This window comes from Gasterosteus aculeatus, chromosome 14 (genome assembly GCF_964276395.1).
Source record: "Gasterosteus aculeatus chromosome 14, fGasAcu3.hap1.1, whole genome shotgun sequence".
NCBI lineage: Eukaryota > Metazoa > Chordata > Actinopteri > Perciformes > Gasterosteidae > Gasterosteus > Gasterosteus aculeatus.
The window spans coordinates 16,021,999-16,041,133 of NC_135702.1; the positions used below are offsets into that span (position 1 = coordinate 16,021,999).

At 48.6% G+C, this 19,135-nt stretch overlaps 3 protein-coding genes across 23 annotated transcripts in view; 2 read left to right on the forward strand and 1 right to left on the reverse strand.

Annotated features, from left to right (window-relative positions):
• Nucleotides 1-112: 112 nt before the first annotated feature.
• LOC120831980 (protein SET) lies at nucleotides 113-5,043 on the forward strand. Its single transcript, XM_040197966.2, has 8 exons — nucleotides 113-660; nucleotides 2,290-2,347; nucleotides 2,433-2,575; nucleotides 2,707-2,810; nucleotides 2,899-3,012; nucleotides 3,173-3,343; nucleotides 3,924-4,064; nucleotides 4,146-5,043. Exons 1-8 carry the CDS (start codon nucleotides 591-593, stop codon nucleotides 4,164-4,166), a joined length of 822 nt encoding a protein of 273 aa, XP_040053900.1. The 5' UTR covers nucleotides 113-590; the 3' UTR covers nucleotides 4,167-5,043.
• A 1,161-nt stretch (nucleotides 5,044-6,204) lies between these two features.
• On the forward strand, nucleotides 6,205-12,540 carry dync2i2 (dynein 2 intermediate chain 2). Its single transcript, XM_040198522.2, has 9 exons — nucleotides 6,205-7,717; nucleotides 8,932-9,192; nucleotides 9,387-9,496; nucleotides 9,615-9,772; nucleotides 10,200-10,309; nucleotides 10,526-10,696; nucleotides 10,951-11,183; nucleotides 11,268-11,425; nucleotides 12,209-12,540. Exons 1-9 carry the CDS (start codon nucleotides 7,640-7,642, stop codon nucleotides 12,445-12,447), a joined length of 1,518 nt encoding a protein of 505 aa, XP_040054456.2. The 5' UTR covers nucleotides 6,205-7,639; the 3' UTR covers nucleotides 12,448-12,540.
• A 29-nt stretch (nucleotides 12,541-12,569) lies between these two features.
• sptan1 (spectrin alpha, non-erythrocytic 1) overlaps nucleotides 12,570-19,135 on the reverse strand; it is a 34,627-nt gene continuing 28,061 nt past the window's right edge. For all 21 annotated transcript variants that reach the window (XM_078088323.1, XM_078088320.1, XM_078088325.1 and 18 more), the window contains 20 exons: nucleotides 18,899-19,030; nucleotides 18,098-18,235; nucleotides 17,911-18,015; nucleotides 17,601-17,809; nucleotides 17,153-17,273; nucleotides 16,726-16,847; nucleotides 16,511-16,643; nucleotides 16,318-16,416; nucleotides 16,070-16,229; nucleotides 15,640-15,716; nucleotides 15,350-15,559; nucleotides 14,970-15,266; nucleotides 14,738-14,850; nucleotides 14,516-14,533; nucleotides 14,026-14,080; nucleotides 13,718-13,914; nucleotides 13,552-13,605; nucleotides 13,327-13,473; nucleotides 13,093-13,240; nucleotides 12,570-13,005 (listed from right to left, as the gene is read on the reverse strand). In XM_078088323.1, coding sequence (XP_077944449.1) covers nucleotides 12,880-13,005; nucleotides 13,093-13,240; nucleotides 13,327-13,473; nucleotides 13,552-13,605; nucleotides 13,718-13,914; nucleotides 14,026-14,080; nucleotides 14,516-14,533; nucleotides 14,738-14,850; nucleotides 14,970-15,266; nucleotides 15,350-15,559; nucleotides 15,640-15,716; nucleotides 16,070-16,229; nucleotides 16,318-16,416; nucleotides 16,511-16,643; nucleotides 16,726-16,847; nucleotides 17,153-17,273; nucleotides 17,601-17,809; nucleotides 17,911-18,015; nucleotides 18,098-18,235; nucleotides 18,899-19,030 — 2,661 coding nt within the window. In that variant the 3' untranslated portion in view covers nucleotides 12,570-12,879. The remainder of the gene's footprint in view (nucleotides 13,006-13,092; nucleotides 13,241-13,326; nucleotides 13,474-13,551; nucleotides 13,606-13,717; nucleotides 13,915-14,025; nucleotides 14,081-14,515; nucleotides 14,534-14,737; nucleotides 14,851-14,969; nucleotides 15,267-15,349; nucleotides 15,560-15,639; nucleotides 15,717-16,069; nucleotides 16,230-16,317; nucleotides 16,417-16,510; nucleotides 16,644-16,725; nucleotides 16,848-17,152; nucleotides 17,274-17,600; nucleotides 17,810-17,910; nucleotides 18,016-18,097; nucleotides 18,236-18,898; nucleotides 19,031-19,135) is intronic.

Sequence of the window (19,135 nt, forward strand, 5' to 3'; positions counted from 1 at the left end):
CAAATACAACGTTTAGAGATTCCGTTGAGAACGTCTGTGGTCCCAAAATACATCAAATACATCAAGTGTTGTTCCACTTTAATGACATCACAGGACTCCTGCTAGGGCCCCTGCAGTGTGCCATATGGCCAAAGAGGTGAATGGTTGAGGCAATCAATATGGAACTGGACTGAAGCAGGTTTCTGGCATCCATCATCAAGCAGGACCTCAAGTGGATTCCAAACATTGACATCTACAGAAGAGAAGTTCAAAGTTCCGTTGACGGAACAGATTGAACGATGATGGACGCCAAAATGAACTGGCGCTGTCCTTGTGGACCGACACAGATGGATGGAACGAGCCGGCCGTCGCTTTAAGGCTCTGCGGTGCAGTTCGGCACTCCGGCCAGCAGGCGGCGGTAGAGCGCCACGCACGTGTTCCCCGACCAGGCGCCTCCGAGAGAAACAAGCGTGCGAAGCTGCGCTCGTGCGTCTCTTTCGTGGGTTCCGAGACACGCACTGTAAGGTAGAAGTAACTTTTATCCTCCAGAGAAGAGTTATAAACCACCTGGAATATACATCTGGTCCAAGGTCTCACGTCAAACGACAACCATGTCGGCCTCACCGGCGAAAGTCAACAGAAAGGAGAATTCAAATCACGACGCAGCGGACGAGACCTCTGGTAACGTTAAGGAATGGCGGTTATCCCGTACAACGCCATTTTCATTTGTTTTTCGTCATTTTGTTATTTTCATTGTAATTTGTTATGCTGTGTCCAATGGGGTTTATCTATGGACGAACAGCCCTATTTAGCTTTCCGACACGTAATGTTACACACTGGGAATGTTGTGCAGGACTGTGCTGTAGGTAGCATGGTAGCATAGGCTAACTATTTAGCCAGCGTGAGAGGTTAGCTAGCCGTTAGCTTACGTTAGCAACCAACAGTTCACATGAAGATGGCCGGTGTTTGCGTTGCATAAGCTGCAGTTTGCTCAATGTGCAGTTATTGTTCATGCAGATAGTTTGTGGGTGGTTGTAGTTGGGAGTTTTTGCTTAAATCGTTTGCAGCTATGCTCGTACTCGATTGGATCCCAAACTTCAATAACGATTGTCCGCTAGCGTCGCGAGCAAGTGCAGCATTGATGGGACGTTGGCGTTATAATGTTTTTGCATCGGTCTCAATAGGCCGAGCACGTTAATGTGTTTAACTTAAGCACGCTCGAGCTTGGCTGTGGTTTGCCAGGTGGCCGAGGAGCTAAACGTCAACAAGCGCCTGCCTTCGCTTACGGCAGCTCTGCTGTCCCGTTGATGGGCTCTAATACTTGTTAACGGAGCCCTAATCCATTCTAATGGAGCTCCCATGAATGTTGTTGGCATGCAGAGCGTCTGTGGTGGACCTCGCTCCTCTAAACCACCGGTCCGCTGCGGCAGCGACACGTCGCTAAGCTCCTCATTCAAACCGAGCCGCCTTCAGCAGCAACAGGAAGCTCCAGAGGCGCGGGTCTGTCCGCCATGGCTGCTCGCGCGCGCAAACACACACACACACACACACACCGGGGTTGGAGTCCCGAGCATTAAAAAAAGACTTCAAGAATATCATACAATTATTTCTGAAAAGGCGTTTAATTTATTTCTAAGAAGGAATGCCGTTCCTAAAAAATAAAGTTGAGGTTATATGAGGTGGTCCTGGCCTGCAGATGGATGGCTGGCTGAATGAGGAGTCCGTGGGGTCACTCTGGGAAGTGTGAAATTGTTTTTACATTTTATGGAGTTAAATGTATTACCTCTGTATGGCGTGCCAGGTTTTGCCTGCTGTAAACGTGTGACATTAAAGAAAACATTAAATTCCATCCCTTATACGTGCTGTAATAAAAAATATGAAACCTGAGGCTCTCGAGTGTTCCTAAAAATTAGGGCTGGGTAACAGTACCTGGACCTATACTGTAGTATACATAAACTATTTCAATCGGCTCGGGCGCGGTGATGGTTGGACTGGACGGATCAACATTTACCGTGGACAGTTTCCTCTGTTCCATTGAGTTGTCAGTTTGTTTCCGTGAACCTTTTTAACCTGCTAAAACTAACATCTTAAGAGGTTCATTTAAGGCTTTACAGTCTTTTTGGATCTACTTGACTCCAACGTGGCTGCTCACTCACTTCTACTTATACCCCACAATTCCATGTGTCTGCGCTGATCGAATCCATCATGTAATGGGAATGTGTAGATATCATTTATATACTTTTCAATGGCATTGCATGATGACGTGTACCTTTGCTTAATCCCAAAACAAAACCTGTTTTTTCCTTGCAGAAAAAGAGCAACAGGAAGCAATTGAACACATCGACGAAGTACAGAATGAAATTGACAGGTGCGCATGACTCTTGTTTATATTTATTGAAAGATGTGCATCGTGACAACGTTTGGTTATTGACATTTCTTTCTCTACCCTCCAGACTGAACGAACAGGCCAGTGAAGAAATTTTAAAAGTAGAGCAGAAGTACAACAAATTACGCCAGCCCTTCTTTCAGAAACGATCAGATCTCATCGCCAAAATCCCCAACTTCTGGGTCACAACATTCGTCAACCATCCACAAGGTAAACCATGTTCTATTGTTCCATCTGTATCAAGGATACAAACAATCACATGTGCCACAAATCTTCAGAAAGTGCATGAACACACCTGCAGCTAACCGTGTGACCTGCAGCTAACAGTCTCTGTCCTTTAGTTTCAGCTCTTCTGGGGGAGGAGGACGAAGAAGCACTTCATTACTTGTCGAGGGTGGAGGTCACTGAGTTTGAGGACATCAAGTCTGGATATAGAATAGATTTTGTGAGTCGTCACCTTCCCTTTTGTATTTGTACATTCTCAATAGCAACAATGGCATGTACTGATACAGATGTGTTTTTCTTTTCTTAAGTATTTTGATGAGAATCCATATTTTGAGAACAAAGCCCTCTCCAAAGAGTTTAATGTAAACGAGAGCGGAGATCCCGTTTCCAAGTCCTCTGAAATCAAATGGAAGGCTGGAAAGGTTTGTCTTCTTTTCTCTTTCACATGTGTGTGTTCATTTTAATTTATTACACTTGGGCTTACTTGATCTTTTTTTTAAATAATGCTTGCAAATATTGTTCACTCATTGTATTAGTCACTACTCTAACATTCATTCTTAACGACCACGTTTCCCTCGCCAGGACCTGACGAAGCGCACGGGCCAGACATCAAACAAAGCTGGCAAGAAGAGGCAGCACGAGGAGCCAGAGAGCTTCTTCACCTGGTTCACCGATCACTCCGATGCAGGAGCTGACGAGTTGGGAGAAGTGATCAAGGACGACATCTGGCCTAATCCACTGCAGTACTACTTGGTAGGCTTCGGCCATTTATCTTAGTTCCTCCTGGTCTTACAGAGCCTTCAAACAGAAAGAGGATGTTGCACGTGTACACACTGTAAAGCTCTCTGAGGCAGATTTGTGATTTTGGGCTGTACAATATAAAACAAATTGAATTGAATTGCACGGTGGGTTCTAATCCCTAGGGCGTATGCTTGGAAAGTTATGACAGTGGCTATTAGCTTATCTGTTTATTGGCATGATTGTATGTAACAATTAGAAATGCAAACATCTGTTTTCAGGCTGTGTGGGCGGGTCACGGATGTAGAAGTATCAATCCACACATAGACTGGAAAAAAATGGAGACTGCTGCAGAGGAGTTGTAGATATCTGATTTGATCCACCAAAGAGCACTGATACGTTTGTTTCTTTACTGTAGAATGTCCACCCAGACATCTACATGTCTATCAGACATATTGGGGTCGGCCCCCCAAAGTGCAGCAGATATGCTCTGAGTAGAAGCAACAATGCTGCTCCGGGGTGCTCCTCTAGTAACGGGTGCTGTAGGAGCTCAGGCTGATACTTCACAAAGTGTTCATGTCTGAATGATCCTAAGGTACCTGACATGGAGGATGAGGAAGGTGATGGTGACGATGACGACGACGAAGACGATGAAGAGGGTCTGGAAGATATTGACGAGGGAGAAGAAGAGGATGGGGAAGACGATGACGAGGATGGTGATGGAGAAGATGGCGAGGTACGAGTACTGTAGATCACGTGACTGTCCCTCCGTGTGTGTTTGATGGAGGAACCAGTTAACTGTTTTTCCTTCTTTCAGGAAGACGGAGACGAGGATTAAACCCTTCAGCCAACGCGTGTTCCCCGTCCCGTGATAGTCATCCTGCATCCCAGCGGAGCAAAATACCTGTTTTGTGTGTGTGAGAGTGAGTGTGTGAGTGTGACTTGGGGTGGGAAGGTCGTGTGCCCCGTCCGTCCTCTGCAGACACGTCCTATCCATAGTCCATAACGTTGTGTGTGTGTGTATAGACCAGCTCCATACACAGGTCTGCATCGGGGAGGGGGGGTCGTCCATCCTGAAGTCTCACCCGTCACTGTTATTCTTCCTCTCCCAAAGACATTCGTTAAAATCTGTAGCGTTCTGCACGTCATCCTGCGTAGATTTGAGATACGTACTTTAGCAATTTCTATGTAAAATATATCAGTTTCTGTTGTGCGTTCAATAACAATGAAGCCATGGTGCAGTGAGGACTCGGCCGCAGCGTCCATAGCCACCATATCTATAGATCTATATGTGTGTAGATGCATAGATAACATGGAGAGGATGTTGGGACGTGTTACAAGTTGCATTGTCCTTGTACTAATGGAACTGATTGAACCACCAGCTTGTTGCTTTCAATTCTTCTACATGATTTGAGTCAGACCGATAATCAGTGTGCACAGAGTAATGGGGCGGGGCTTCGACACCAAATCTGGACTTTTGTTAAATTAATTCCTATCACCTTTTTTCCAGACACCCACAACAAGGTTTGAATTGTACTTTTTTTTTTTTTTTTATAGAAACAACCTAAAAGATCTAATTTTGAACTCAACATTTTGAGATGGGGGAGAAAAGATTTGTGTAGTCTGCAGTGTTTCTCCTGTTCCACTGGAAACCTGTTGGCATTAAATTAAGTGTACTAGTTGCTTTGTTACAAGAAATAAATGTATACATGATGTCTGGAGTAGTTTGATTACATTTGGCCATTAGTCACCTGCACCTAGGTTTATTTTTCACGTAGGCCCAGAAATTACACAGCACATTACACTTTTGGAAATGTTGCAAAAGTGAATGTATTTATAGAATAATAAAAGACACATGCACTTGTGGCTTTTTGCAGTAACTTCTTTGGCTCGGCCCGGTTAGAATGCAACACCAGACGGGCTGCCTGTGGGTTGAGTGGATGCTGTGGAGCTCTGATTGCCTCAAATGTCCTGGAGGTTCCTCACTAATGTGACCATCGCTAATCATTACTCTTTAGATGTGCCCTGTTATTAAACTAGGACCCAAGTTGCTTTATTATTACATGTCATTTATCTGCCGCTTTTATCCAAAGCGACTTACAATAAGTGCTTTCAACCATAGGGATACAAACTCCGAGCAAGACACAAAGTGCAGCCAATTTACAGTTTGCTATAGATTAGTGGCGTTATAAGTGCAATTTAAGTGCTACAGTTAGTGTGTTAGTGGAGGTAGAGTCTGAAGAGGTGTGTCTTTAGTCTGAAGATGTGAATGCTCTCTGTGGTCCTGATGTCTTCAGAGACCTCCTTCCACCATTTAGGAGCAGGACAGCAAAGAGTGGTGATCTAGTCGAGTGTTTTGGTCTCAGTGAGGAGGAACAAGCAGTTTATCACATGCAGAGCGGAGAGTGCGGGTTGGGATGTCTGGTTGGACCATGTCCTGGATGTAAGCTGGACCTGATCCATTCACAGCATGGTACGTGAGCACCAATATTTAGCACTGGATGAGCCACCGGTACCAGTGAAGGGAGTGGAGTGGTGTGGAAGATGAATATTGCAAAGATAAATGAAAAAGAACATGCAAGCGCTACAACCTTTTAACAAAAGCACCAAATGAACTGGTGGTATGTTTTAGGGCAAAACATTCATATTCTACGGCAGAGGTCTTCAACAGAGGGTCCGCGGAGGTACTGCAGGGGAGGGTCGCGATTAAAAAAAAAAGTCAACCAATTTTTTCCCCCACAAGTTTAAATGTCTTCAGAATCAGAATTGTATTTATTGCCTTTAAATACACATTGACATGAATCCAACATATTGTAGCAAACGGATAAATTGATGGAGAAGACGTCATCTTTCAGTCCCACAGCAGCTCTCAAGCTGGACACCGGTTCACTCACAGCACCTTTCATGCTGTTACGTCATCACAGTCACCAGCCAATCAGATCCATTCATGCTCACGTCTAAAGAGCGCAAAGCTCAAAAATAAAAGATGGCGGGCCAAACTCCGTAGAATCGGGGGTCCCTGCTCCATCTCGCCATCAGTTTGGGGTCCTTGGCCTGGAACACGTGCCCCTGTTCTACGGTTAGGTATTTGGTAATTACACAATTGAGTTAGCACCTACACGAGCGTCTCGAGGGTCTACTCAAAGCATTAACACCAGCTGGATTATGTAACTGAACTATAGAATGTTCCACATTGTAAAGAACTGAATTACTAGACTCACATTGGGTTTCATGCATTAGAAGTGTTCATTGGAGTAAACCGCTCCCACGCACGCACACGTGTATGTTGAAAGGCTGTGCAGGTGATACCAGGTGCTGTAAGTACTTTAAAATTAACGTGTACGGTGCATCCGGAAAGTTCGGTGTCTATTTCAACATTTTATGTTGCAGCCTTAATTTCAAAATGGATTCGTTTGATTTTTTTCCTCAATTCACACAATAACACCCCATAATAATACGGTGAAAGAGCTTGGTTACATGTATTTAAGAACAAGAATATTCCATGTAGTATTCACGGGCTTTGCGCCTTTGTTGTTGCTACGAGCGTCAACATCCGGGACCCAAATTGTGACCTTCACAATAAGATCCCACTGCGACGCCTCAAAATGCTTTAAAAGCTCTTCCATCATTGCCCGAGTGTTCTTGCTTTCTCTCACCAAAGTAACTTTCCTGTAGTAATTGTCCATGTAAATGTTTGTATATATTCTTTACATGTATGAATTGATATTACTTAACGTCAGGTTTCGGTGGCGATCCAAAAAAAGGACCGGAAACGGCGTCACGCCGCAAATGACCGGTTTAGGAACACCTTTCTTAAGCGATTTAGACACCTTTTAACAATTTAAGTGGACGTCGTGAGCAATGTGAATGAACACAACAGACACACGTACGGGGTCTATTTGCTCTAAGCTAGCTGAATGCGATACACACCATTTGGTGGCTATAACTATTTTGTACAGCAGCTTACTATTTACTTACTATTTATAATGTTGCTCCCAGCCGTATTACAAAAGCCTAACAACACACTTGAACAGCACGTTATCGGACGATAAAGTAGAGCCTCTCGTACCTTATTGCTTAAATGAAGGGGCCACCCGCCATTAATGACGGAAGTGGTTTTCCGTTAATCTCCGTAACCAAGGAGACGGCAGCTTTGAGGCAAACGGCCCGCGCGTGAGCTTCGGCCGCTAGCGGAGGCCGCTGAGAGGAAAGTCGCGCATTTACCACTCAGACCCCGTCAGAAGGCAGCGGACGTCGTTCGGGTTTACTGTTGGACTTTTACTCCGCCAGAGAAAATCTCCCATCAGCGGCATGTTTACCGACGAAGCCCAGGAGCCAGTGAGCATCCGCTCTGCGTGGAGGACGTCTCAGCAGTCAGCGCAGGACTCGGTACGTTTGACCTCCATGGCCGCTGTCGTAGTATGAATGTTATATGATATCTGTAGTTATCGAATATTTCATGTTTTACAGAAACCGTGTGACCACAGACGTTCGCGTTAGCTGACACATGTCACGTTCAGGTGTTGCTCGGAAATGTAACAACCTGTTGCTTTGCCCATTTTATAGTTTTTCTCAGTCGCTTGTGGTACATTTCTCAGATTAACATGATCAAAAAAACTACCTGTTCAATCTTCACATCATTGTGTCATTGTGCACATCAACTGTTTGGGGACAGTTTCCGTGGCTCCAACATCATCAGGTGATGGTTTGCGACCTGAAACAGGATGCTGATGGCGTTTCTTCCAACCTACTCCACATCCCTCAACCCCATGGAGGAATTCTTCTCCGCATGGAGATGGAAAGTGTGTGATCGCCAGCCACAAACACAGATGAACCTTCTGGCTGCCATGGATGCAGCATACGATGACATCACAGCAGACGCCTGCAGAGGCGGGATAAGACACTCTAAAAGATTCTTTCCACGCTGCATCGCAAGAGTTCATTGATTTTCGTCGACTTTGGCCCATCAGACAGGAACGTCAAGAGGTGTATAAGACTGCACTGTAACTCCTACAGCACTGCATGTACAGTTTTCCCTGAGGAGATTGTCCTACGTTGTTTTCTTTGTGATATGCAGTGATGTCTTTTCCTCTGTAGCACAATGACGTGGTCAGTCAACAAATTACGGTACAAACAGTAAAAGCGTAAATGTGAATCCAGTCTCTTGCAATCAATCTCCCACATACACACAGGTGTAACTTACAATTTACAATAATTGTCATCAAAACTTGGTTTACATCAGAACAGAACCTCCAGAGTACATTGTTCTACTGACAACATGACTTGGCAATCTGACTGTCTGGTCCGTACACGATGACACGAGGACTCGTCATTCTGATGGACTGACATGTTCACCCACGCAGACATTTACTTTTGAGAGATGAACGAAGGACTTTGAGCAGGAGACTGGCTTTGCAGGCAATCCGTGGTGTTTTGCTATATGTACTAATAGTTTTGAGAAATGTACCAAAGCAACTGAGAAAAGCTGTAATCTGAGAAGCGAATGCATTCATTTAACTTTTCGAACTCAAAATCACGATTGCAGCTGCAATATGCTTGATGTGTATCCATAAATACAACAGCCTTTATTTGTCGGTGATCAGATCGGCTGTCAGACCCGAGCTGTGCACAGTGCTGAGGCTGAGGTCCAGACTCTGTCGACCGCCGTCAGCTGGACCCAAACGCAGCCACACGACGAGGCCCAGGAGCAGCTCCTCCAGCCCGCCGCTGACCGGCTGGACCCGCCCGGCCTCAAGGCCTTCCTGCAGCGGGTCGAGGACACGGTCATCAGAGAGCTGGACCGAAATGGCAGGAGTCACGCCTTTGATGAATTCCAGGTGAACTGGGAAGATCAGAGTCAGCCGGTAAGTAAGCAACAGAACTTCGGACTCCGTAAGGCAGGTGGCAGACAATCTGAAAGTCTTGCTGCTGCTTGTGATTTGGTGCTCAAACATCTTGGAGCATTTTCTTTGGACACTGACAGTGGATGATCTTCATGACGGGTTCTTTTTATGACACTGTGTCCATGTTCAGACCCCAAATCTGTTCATGTCTGCAGGTTTCATGCCTCCATTGCCTTCAACATCCCAGCGCTCAAGAGAGAGGTCTTCATGTAACCAGTGTGTCCTGGAGCTGTACAGGCTCAGTTATTGCCTGTGCCTTCGGTCGGTATGTCAGTGCTTCACCTAATCCACCTCCCTCGCTTTACACACACACACTCACACACACACACACACACACACACACACACACACTCTGTATTTAAATTCCTGTTTTTGGTGGGCAGGACTGACGATGGCGACTGGATCACTGAGCCCTCGTGTGTTTGTACGTGGAACCTGGACCGTCGCGGTCTGAATCCCAAACAAGCAGACCTGGTCATCGATGTTGCCACTGCGGTGACGGCTCTGTGCTGTCATCCCCAGCAGCCCGCCCTCATCACAGGTACTCCAGTCCGCCTGCACATCCTCAACTCATGACACTGTTCCTGCAGCAGCAGCTCTCAGGTTCACTTCGCTCACTTCTAATAATTGTATCATTCCAAAGCAGTGGCACAAAGCAAGCTGGACTTCCTTATTAAGTTTCTAATGTTCTTTTTTTTTTTACTCTTCCAAAAACACAATGTCGTCAATTTCCTATAAAGCAACTCAAATTCATCCTTCAGAATGGGCCCCACCTGCCTGTTAAATAATCTATAATCTAATGCAAGTTCAGAGCCAGGAACACGTTAAACAGCAGCAGTGCTCACTGACCGTGTTCTTCATCAGCTCAGTGACCCTTTAGCGGACTGAGAGCGTGCAGACAGCAGAATAATCCCCGGTAACGTGGACGTGTTTCGTTCTCTCCGCTGAGGTTATTGTTGTGGCTGCAGGTGGTCTTTACAGTGGAGAGGTGGTGGTCTGGGACACCAGTCGGACTCAGGACCCTGTGCTGGTCCAAACTGGGATGTCGGCAGACAGCCACAGGGAGCCCGTCTATCAGGTGAGTGGACGCACTCAGTGGGGCTCCTGTTGGAGGACGGGTTAGTCTACTCTGATCATTGACGCCACAGGCTCAGCATCCTCCACTTCCCCTTCAGAGGCGTCAGCAAAGTCCCGATAATAAAGCTGGAACAAAGAATGCGCTTCAGTCCTGAGAGGCGAACTGCGAACAGGAAACCCGATTGGTGGATTCAAAGTGCCGTGTGTGTGCGTGCAGGTTGCCTGGGTGCCTCTACAGAAGGCGGGAGAGTTTGGGGTGCTCAGCGCGTGTTCAGGAGGACGGGTGCTGCTGTGGACGGGGGACCTGAACGAGGGCCGGTTTGTCCTTAATGCTGCCTACGCCCTGGTGCCACAGCAGGTTCCCCACAGCAGCTACGTCAGCTTCAAGGTGAGCCTCAGGGGGAAACACTGAAACCAAGCGCAGCGCTCCTACCGTCAGCACAAACAGTGAGCACTTCCATACCATGATCCCACTTATGTCTGTTCTCCACTTCCCTTAGTTATTTTTTATTTATTCTTTTATTTTCTGCAACATTGCATCACTGCCTCCTGCACAGGAGGGACATACACAGGCTCATATGAACGAGGACATGATGTGTACGTTCCAAGCTTCTCCCGTGTGCTGCTTTGTGTTGCTCGTAGGCCCGAGGCAGCAGCACCGTGGGCGTCACCTCGCTGGCTCTGTCCCCTTGGGACCCGGACACCTTCTTGGTGGGTTCCGAGGGCGGCCTGCTGCTGCGATGCTCCTTCTCCTCCCAGACGCCAGCGGCGGTGCCCTCTGAAGGCCACAACGTGACACTGAGAGCCCCGGCGGTCTTCGTGTTTAGGCCCCGCAGCGGCCCCGTCCACTCGATACACTGCTCCCCTTTCCACAGGTCACCGCTCCCGCCCTGGACCAGTCACTTCACAGGTGATCGGCGAGGAGTTGACGTGTGATTCAACGGTGACTTTGTGTGCAGGAATCTGTTTGTGAGTGCGGGGACTGACGGCCGGGCCCACCTCCACTCCCTGCTGCAGGCCGACCCACTGCTCTCCCTCAGGGTGTCCGACTCCTCTGTGTTCCAGGTGCAGTGGTCCCCAAGCAGACCACTGGTGTTCGCAGCAGCCGCTGCACAAGGTACAGTGGAGAACGTGAGAAGTATGTGTGCGTGACATCGTTAAAAGATGCAGACTCCAGTTCTCCACGGTGAACTTGGAGCCATGTATCCCCCCCCCCCCACCATATTCTACAGGTCACATGTCATTAACATGCACTGCTCAAACGAATTAAGGGAACGCTTTGAAAACACATCAGATGTGAAAAAATATGTTGGACATCTATACTGATGGACAGTTTAATGTCTTAATATGAAGTCTGTTTCTGATGGGCAGAGACATTCAGACCAGTGGCCTGCTGGAGGTCATTCTGTAGGACTCGGGCAGTACTCAACCTGTTCCTCCGTGCACAAAGCAGCAGATTTCGGTGCTGCTGATGGGTTGAGGACCTTCTACGGCCCCGTCCAGCTCTCCTAGAGTAACTGCCCGTCTCCTGAATCGCCTCCATGTCCTGGCGATTGTGCTGGGAGACACATTAAATCTCCTTGGATGTGCCACCCTGGAGGGGTTGGACACTCTGTGAATCTTAGGGTTAAGAAATGGCCTCATGCTCCCTGTAGTGATGACTAGCTAAATTCATCCATCCATTTTCAACCGCTTATCCGGGGTCGGGTCGCGGGGGCAACAGCTCCAGCAGGGGACCCCAAACTAAATTCAATTAATTTTATTTTGTATAAAATGCTTTTGCTTTCTGATAAAAGCAGTGTTCCTTTCATTTCTTTGAGCGGTGTATACACAGCTGAATGAAGCAACAGTACTTGAGGTATTTGTATCCACTCTGACTTCCTGCTGGTCTGCGTCCAAGGTGAGGTGCACATATTTGACCTGGGCCGCAGGTCCCTGAGGCCGGCAGCCACCATCGAGCAGGGAGGTGCGGACCAAGCCGCAACTTGTTTGGCCTTCAACAGCCAGAACTCTCACCTCTTGGCATTGGGGAGAACAAATGGGACGGTCTGCATTTGGCAGCTGAGCCACGATTTGACGGAGCAGAGTCCCCGAGAGATCAGCCAGCTGGAGCAGATCGCCAATCAGGTGGCAGCATGAGAAGCACGGACAGTTGAAAAATTGTGACATTTTTGTGATTGACGAGGATTTCTGTGAACTGTTTTCTGAAAAATAAAAATCTGAACAACTCAATTGTTGGAGTGAAATCATCACAGTAGAGGTTTCCAGTTCTAACCAGTAGCGTTTATTAAAGCACACTGCAGTTGTTAGGTAACAACATCATTATTACTATTAGGTTCTTAAATGTATTGAAAGCACAAGCTAAAACAATCACATTCAAATGTAGACGGATCCACGATGCTGTGATGAGAAGCACAAATAATTAGGGGTAGTGAGATAAATAGAGAGAGTACAGACAGTTGTTATTAGTGAGTATTCTTGGTGCAACAATCATGCACTTTCAGCGGTGTGTGTGTGTGTGTGTGTGTTTGGGGGAAAACGCGTCCCGATTGGTCCCTGGAGGACGAAGGATCAGTTGACGAAGAGCGAGCGTGTGAATTCAACGAAGTCAAAGGCTGACGGCAGCTCCCGGCCCTTGCTGTCGAGGTAGGGCTTCATGTGCGAGAGGCAGTAGTCGGCCTGCTCCTTGCTCAGGTTCTGAAAGAGAAGAGGACAGTTAGTCCTCCACAAAGACACAAAGCCACGGTGGCGGCGTCCCGACGGCCCGGGCGAGCGCGCACACACCTGGTAGAGCTCTTCTTTAGTGACGTAGGGTTTGTTCTCTGTGCTGAGGGCTCGGAAGGCACTCTCGATCTCCTCGCTGGACTTGACGTTCTCGGTCTCGCGGCTGATCATGAACGCCATGTACTCCTGCAACGAGACGTTGCCATCCCTGCAGACAGACCCCCCCCCATAGTTAGGCAGCGTGTTAAATACCGTACCGCCAAGTTAGTTTCCTTCAACGTTCCAGTGACGGACCTGTTTGGATCCACGGTGTCGAGTATGGCCTCAAACTCCGGATCAGGTTCTCCTTCCTCCACCATGGGCAGGTCGTATCCTAGTGAGCGCAGACATGACTTGAACTCTTGGTGGTTCAGACGGCCGGACTTCTCCTTGTCGAAGTGCCTGCAAGTGTAGATGTGTAGGTGAGGACACGTCGTCACCAGACAACACATAGCGACGTGTGAGCAGGAAGCCACGTACTTGAACATCATGCTGAACTCCTTCAGGGCCTCCTCGGTCACTCCAGTGGTGTTCCTGCAAGATGAAGAGGGAGGAACGTGGGCTGAGGGCAGCAACGCTTTTCCCACATTGGGGAACATTGTCTGGATTGCAGGTGAAGTCGGTGGCAGGACGTGTTGCTGTGTACCTGGCCTGTATCTGCTGCTCCAGGTTGTGCTGCATCCTCATTCCCAGCTGGTCCAGCTGGTCCCACTGCTGGGCCAGGCCCACTGTGCTGTGCTCGGTGTACTTGTTGTCCAAGATCAGGGCTTCCTCCATAGCTGCACCCAGGTCTTCAATCTTCTTCAGCTGACTGCGCATGGCCCGGATCTCCTGGTGCTTACGCTACACACACACACACACACACACGTTACCTCAGCTAACGACAGTCTTGCTCTTCTAGTTCTTGTCCAATGGAAGGACTTGTGTCAACGTGCCACAGGGATTGATATGTACCTTAGTGGCCTCCAGCTGGGACTCCAGGGTACCCGACTCCTCCACCATACACGAGCTGTTAGAGGGAGCAGAGCAGTCTGATAAGACACTTACTAAAAAGCACTTCTCTACTCCAACCGGTATCCCAGAGAAGCTTGAATCGTACTCCAAAGTGGACCTCTGACGGTGAAGTGACCCAAACCATGCAGGGTTCTGTTCTGTCGTGGTCACTGCGCACGTGACCTAATGACAATGACCCAATTGGACCAAACACCTTTGGAAGAGTCTTTCGGATTGTTTAGCATGCGTGTGGATAAGTTGCTGATTCCATCCCTAAAGGTAAACGAGGTGATGACCAGCCAGTCCACTGAGGCCCGGCTGGATGGGACATGAGCTCATGGCGCCCTCATGGCAAACGGAGCAGGACGTGAAAAGAGATTAGCGGCTAGGAGCATTTATGTCCTCAGCAAGCGCTTCAACACAACTAATAAAGAGGAAAGGTGATACTGACCCATCCAGAAGATATGTCCTGGTTACAGCCGTCGGTGATGACGCAGTGGGGGGGGGGGGGGGGGGGGACACAAATACAGGTTAACATGAGGCAACTACACACAACTCACTGCAAACAACATTGGAATCATTATGAAAAAAGCCAGCGTGAACAAAAGAGTATTCAACAGTGCAGGATGTGATGTGTGTGCACTGTGAAGAGGCTCCGCGGGGGGGGGGTCACCTGGTCTCCTGCAGCCATTGGTGGAAAGCATTGGCGTGCTGCGCGAACTCTTGACGCAACTTATCGTTTTCTTCCTGCCTCCTCTGCTCCTTCTGCAGCTCCAGCTCTCGCTCCTGCACCCACATGGACGGAGGGGCGACAGAGGGCAGGGGGGGTCAGCGAGGATCTACTAAAGACTTCAGCAGGGCGGCTTTGTGAATAACAATGCATGAATGTGGTTTGATGTGGACACCTTGATGATCTTCTGCAGGTTCCTCCAGGTCTCCTCCAGGGCCTCCATGGTGAACCAGGTGTAAGGGTTGGACACCACCTGGTAACTCTTGATCTGCTGGTCCAGCTCGGCCAGCTGGTTGAAGTCGGCCTGAGCCGAGCTCAGCGAGGAGCGGAAGGCCTCGTGGGCTTCACGCAGCGCCCGGATCTCCTCCAGAGAGTTGCATCTAACGGGGTCCGTCAGATCCTCTTCTGCATTTTCAAACCAACTGTTGAAGGCGGAGGCCTTCTTGGCGAAGGTCAGGAACAAGTCCTCAACCTGTGAAGAAGACGGGACCCTTGAACCGATTCTAATTCGTTGCCGAGATGCTTCAAACAGATGACGCGCTCGTGGCCTCTGACCTTTCTGAAGTGCTCTTGAGCCTCCAGAAGCTTCTTCTTGCGAGCGCCCGAGTTGGACAGCAGCTGGTTCCAGCGCTTGATCAAGGAGGCGTGACGAGCTTCGATGGCTTTCGATTGGACGTGCTTGGCGGCCAGCAGCTGGTCCTTGAGCGCCGTGATGTTGGTGATGCCCTCCTGCTGGAAGGCCTGCAGACCGGCATCAAAGGTCTCCTGCAGACACACAGAAAGAGAGGCGGTCAGAGAGGAGCACCTGGCCGGGGTACAAGGACACTGCTGCAGGAGATGAGTACCTGCTTGGTGAGCAGCGTCTGGACAGAGGACAGGTCTCTGCCGTAGTCATCGGTCTTCAGGCTGTTCTCTTTCTCTCCTAGACACAAAACCCATCACAGGTTGGAAATGATCGATCGCTCAGACTAGAAAAGGTGCATCATGCCGCCTCCAACTGAGGAATTCTTGAGGAGCGAGAGCATAAAACTTACAATGACAGTTAGTAATGATGCATTAACAGAAAAACTGATGAAATCTCTTCTGAAAGCTCCATCAGTTTTTCTAGAATAAAAGCTCACGCTACAGAAATGCTACAAAGAACAAACGACTGTTGAGTGAATGTATTGTAGCGGCAGGATTTCAGTCTGTGGACGATTGAAGCTTTTTGGACCATCCAGTATTCAGTCCCTTCTGTCTGGGGGGAGGAGGACAGACGTGGTTGTGTGTTCTCACCAATCCAGGACTCCACCACGTCGGCCTTCCAGTTGAACTGCAGGAAGGCGGAGTTTTCATCCAGCTTGGCCTTCCTCTGAGCGGCGGCCCTCTCCAGCTCCGACACTTTGCCTCGCAGAGCCGACATCTTGGCACTGATGTTGTCCACGTGATGGTTGTTCTACGGGACGCACACAGACAGACGGCATCAGCAACCCCGCACGCATCAACGCGGAGGATTAGTCCTCTCTCTGCTATTCAGTGAGCACCTTCTTGATCAGCTCCTCTCCGTTAGTGCAGACATCGCTGACTCGGTCCCTGTGCACAGTGAAGTCCGTCTCAAACGCTTCATGCTTTTTCAGCAGGCCCTGAGGACAAAAAGGAAGGTTCCCGTTTCACGTCGTCATCCCCATTTGGAAGCTTTGCGATGGAGGCGTCTCATGAACGGTGTCAGATAAGCACCTGCACGGCAGCCAGTGTGTCTCCGTAGTCCTCGCTCCCCACTAGATTCAACTTCTCATTAATCCAAGCCTCTTCCTCCTCCACGTTGGCCACAAACTGCTGGTACTCCAGTGACTCCTCCAGCCTCTGTCCCCTGGGAGCACACACACAGTCACACACCTATTCCTATCTGTGTGTGTGTGTGGCTGGATGGCTGTGTAGCGCAGCAGGCTTACCTGGCTCCAGACAAGTCTTTGAGTTCCTTCCAGTGGTCCACAAACTGAGCCAGCCTCTGCTGGATCTCCTCCTGGCCGATGGTGTTGTCATCAGACAGCTTCTTCCCAGTGTCCAGCACCGACTGGCAGCACACAAACACAACAAATCATTGAATGGCAAAGCTACAATACCTTTGAAAATACCCAATGGGATCATTCCATTCAGAAATGGGAATGCACAGTATTTATCACTACAAATAAAATCATCCTTAATTAGTCCACACAACACAACACCTTTCATGCGGCTTTGACGGCGGCATTACTGCACACTAAAGACGCAGGTTTTACATCCATTTCTCCACAAACAACATTTAACATCCGGGTCCAGTGACTCACACGTGTAGCGAGTCCACTCACACGAACATCAATGGAATGAAGCGATTCCCACCTGAATGGCCGGCTCGTGGGCTCCCAGCTCGGCCTCCAGCCTCTTGTGTTTCTTCCTCAGGTTCTGTACTCCCGTCAAATCACGTCCGTAGTCCTCCGAACTCACCAGCAACTTCTTCTCTCTGTGAAGGTCAAGCTTTATTGTTCTGTTGCCAAACAACAATCTCTGCCTCCCTACTCCTGCTAAGGCTGCATCCTTATTTGTCAAACAGTTACATTGTTATATAAAAAGGAAAGAAGTGGGCAGTAAATCGGTTTTGTTCCGCTGCGAGCTGTAATGATCAGAATGTAGTTGTTGGTTTGAAGCATTGACAGTCTGCCATCATAACGTTGCTGTTCATGCCGTCTGCACGTCCTTTTTATGCAGCGAACCAAAACAAAAAGTTTGGAATGTCAGCATGGGTCACCCTCACCCATCACCGATACCACGTTTCAAACGACTCTCTTACTTGATCCAAGACTCTTCATCATCCAGGTCCCTGAAGAACTGATGCAGGCGGTGGGACTCGTTGAGTTTGGCGCGGCGACCGGCGGCCATCGTCTTGATCTTAGTGAATCGGCCGTTGACGGCGTCGCGCTTGTCCTTCACCTGTGAGGTGTCGACGGCGTTGCTGCCCATCAGGCTGTCGGCCTGGCCGTTCAGATCCTTCAGGCGGTCCTGGAGGGGGGGGGGGGGGGTAGGTGGTCAGAGGCGCCAACTCTTCTGTCTCTTTCTGATCGACTTCAACTCGATGATTTCCTCATTTGTGAGCTACGAACCTCGTGGGCAGAGATATCGGCCTCCAGCAGCTGGTGTTTCTTCAGCAGGTTGTTCACGGAGGCCAGATCTTTCCCATAATCCTCAGAGGCAAGAAGGGCTTCCACCTGGGAGAAAATGCACCAGGCAGTAAGAAAACCTCCTGTGCATCGAAGCCTCAGTGCTGTATTCACGCATGCCGGCTCTCACCTCAGAGAGCCAGAAGTCAAAGTCTTTGATGCCCGTGTTGAAGTTCTGCTGCTTGTTGGCTTCTTTGAGTTTCTGGCTCTTCTCTGCAGACTTGTTGACGAGGAACTGCCACTGTTCATCCAGAGCGCCGAGGCGCGCCTGTGCAATAACGCGTCACGTTTATGCTCCGTATGTTCTCACGCATTACTTCTCAGAATGAGACAAAAAGCTCCCAGCATCCCATTTATTCTCATGTCATTGAATTATCCGATTAAAATATCTAATTGGGATTTCTTTTTTTGTATAAAGTTAATCAGCTGCAACAGAATACTTTCAGCAGCACAGCCGGTGAAGTGAACAACCACCAGCTCAAGCGTTCACAGTCTTAACTAATAGAGTCAAACTTGGAATCACAGCTCAATTGAAGCAAATTGAATTTTAACTGCAATTTTCTTTAGTGTTACGACTCGATGTTACGACTGTCATCTTAAAAACCAAATGCTGACACCAGAATGCGTTCTCCTCTGTACTCGCGTTAAAGTCGTTGGGTATTGAATCCTAAAGATGCTCCTTTGATGCTAAAACACTGTTTTCAGTCACTTTGGGTTTAATTAACAAACTACAGAACATCGCCGCTAGCGTAGTAAATACAGGCGAGTAGAGAAGAGCATAAGAAAGCAGCAGTTTGACTGATGTATTTCTGCACACAGCGGTTGTTGTTTTTAGCTTCGGACTGTATCATGTAACCCCGTTTCTTTAGAGCAGGTGCTGCCGACTGCCCAAGGACATTCACCAATAAAGCTGCGTGAGTGCTGAACGTACCTTGACGGCGTCCTCGCTGCCTGCGCAGGCTCCTCTCTGGATCAGGGTGTTGCCGGTGTCAATGACCCCTCGGATCCGGTCTGCGTTGGCATGCAGCTCCGCCTCAAACGCCTGATGTTTCTGATGCTTGCTCTGGCAGCACACATGGAGAATCACGAGTGTTCACAACACGACTTGAATGGAGATTCTTCATACTTACACTCTGCACAGGGGCTCAAATAATACTAAAACATTCAG

What these genes read in the sequence shown, in the direction of transcription:
- LOC120831980 (XM_040197966.2), top strand. Translation starts at nt 591, where the DNA reads ATGTCGGCCTCACCGGCGAAAGTCAACAGAAAGGAGAATTCAAATCAC. An exon ending in GTACAGAATGAAATTGACAG is followed by an intron (nt 2,348 to 2,432) that starts GTGCGCATGACT and finishes TCTACCCTCCAG; the next exon opens with ACTGAACGAACAGGCCAGTG. An exon ending in CTGGATATAGAATAGATTTT is followed by an intron (nt 2,811 to 2,898) that starts GTGAGTCGTCAC and finishes TCTTTTCTTAAG; the next exon opens with TATTTTGATGAGAATCCATA.
- dync2i2 (XM_040198522.2), top strand. Translation starts at nt 7,640, where the DNA reads ATGTTTACCGACGAAGCCCAGGAGCCAGTGAGCATCCGCTCTGCGTGG. An exon ending in GCAGCCCGCCCTCATCACAG is followed by an intron (nt 9,773 to 10,199) that starts GTACTCCAGTCC and finishes TTGTGGCTGCAG; the next exon opens with GTGGTCTTTACAGTGGAGAG. An exon ending in GCAGCTACGTCAGCTTCAAG is followed by an intron (nt 10,697 to 10,950) that starts GTGAGCCTCAGG and finishes TGTTGCTCGTAG; the next exon opens with GCCCGAGGCAGCAGCACCGT.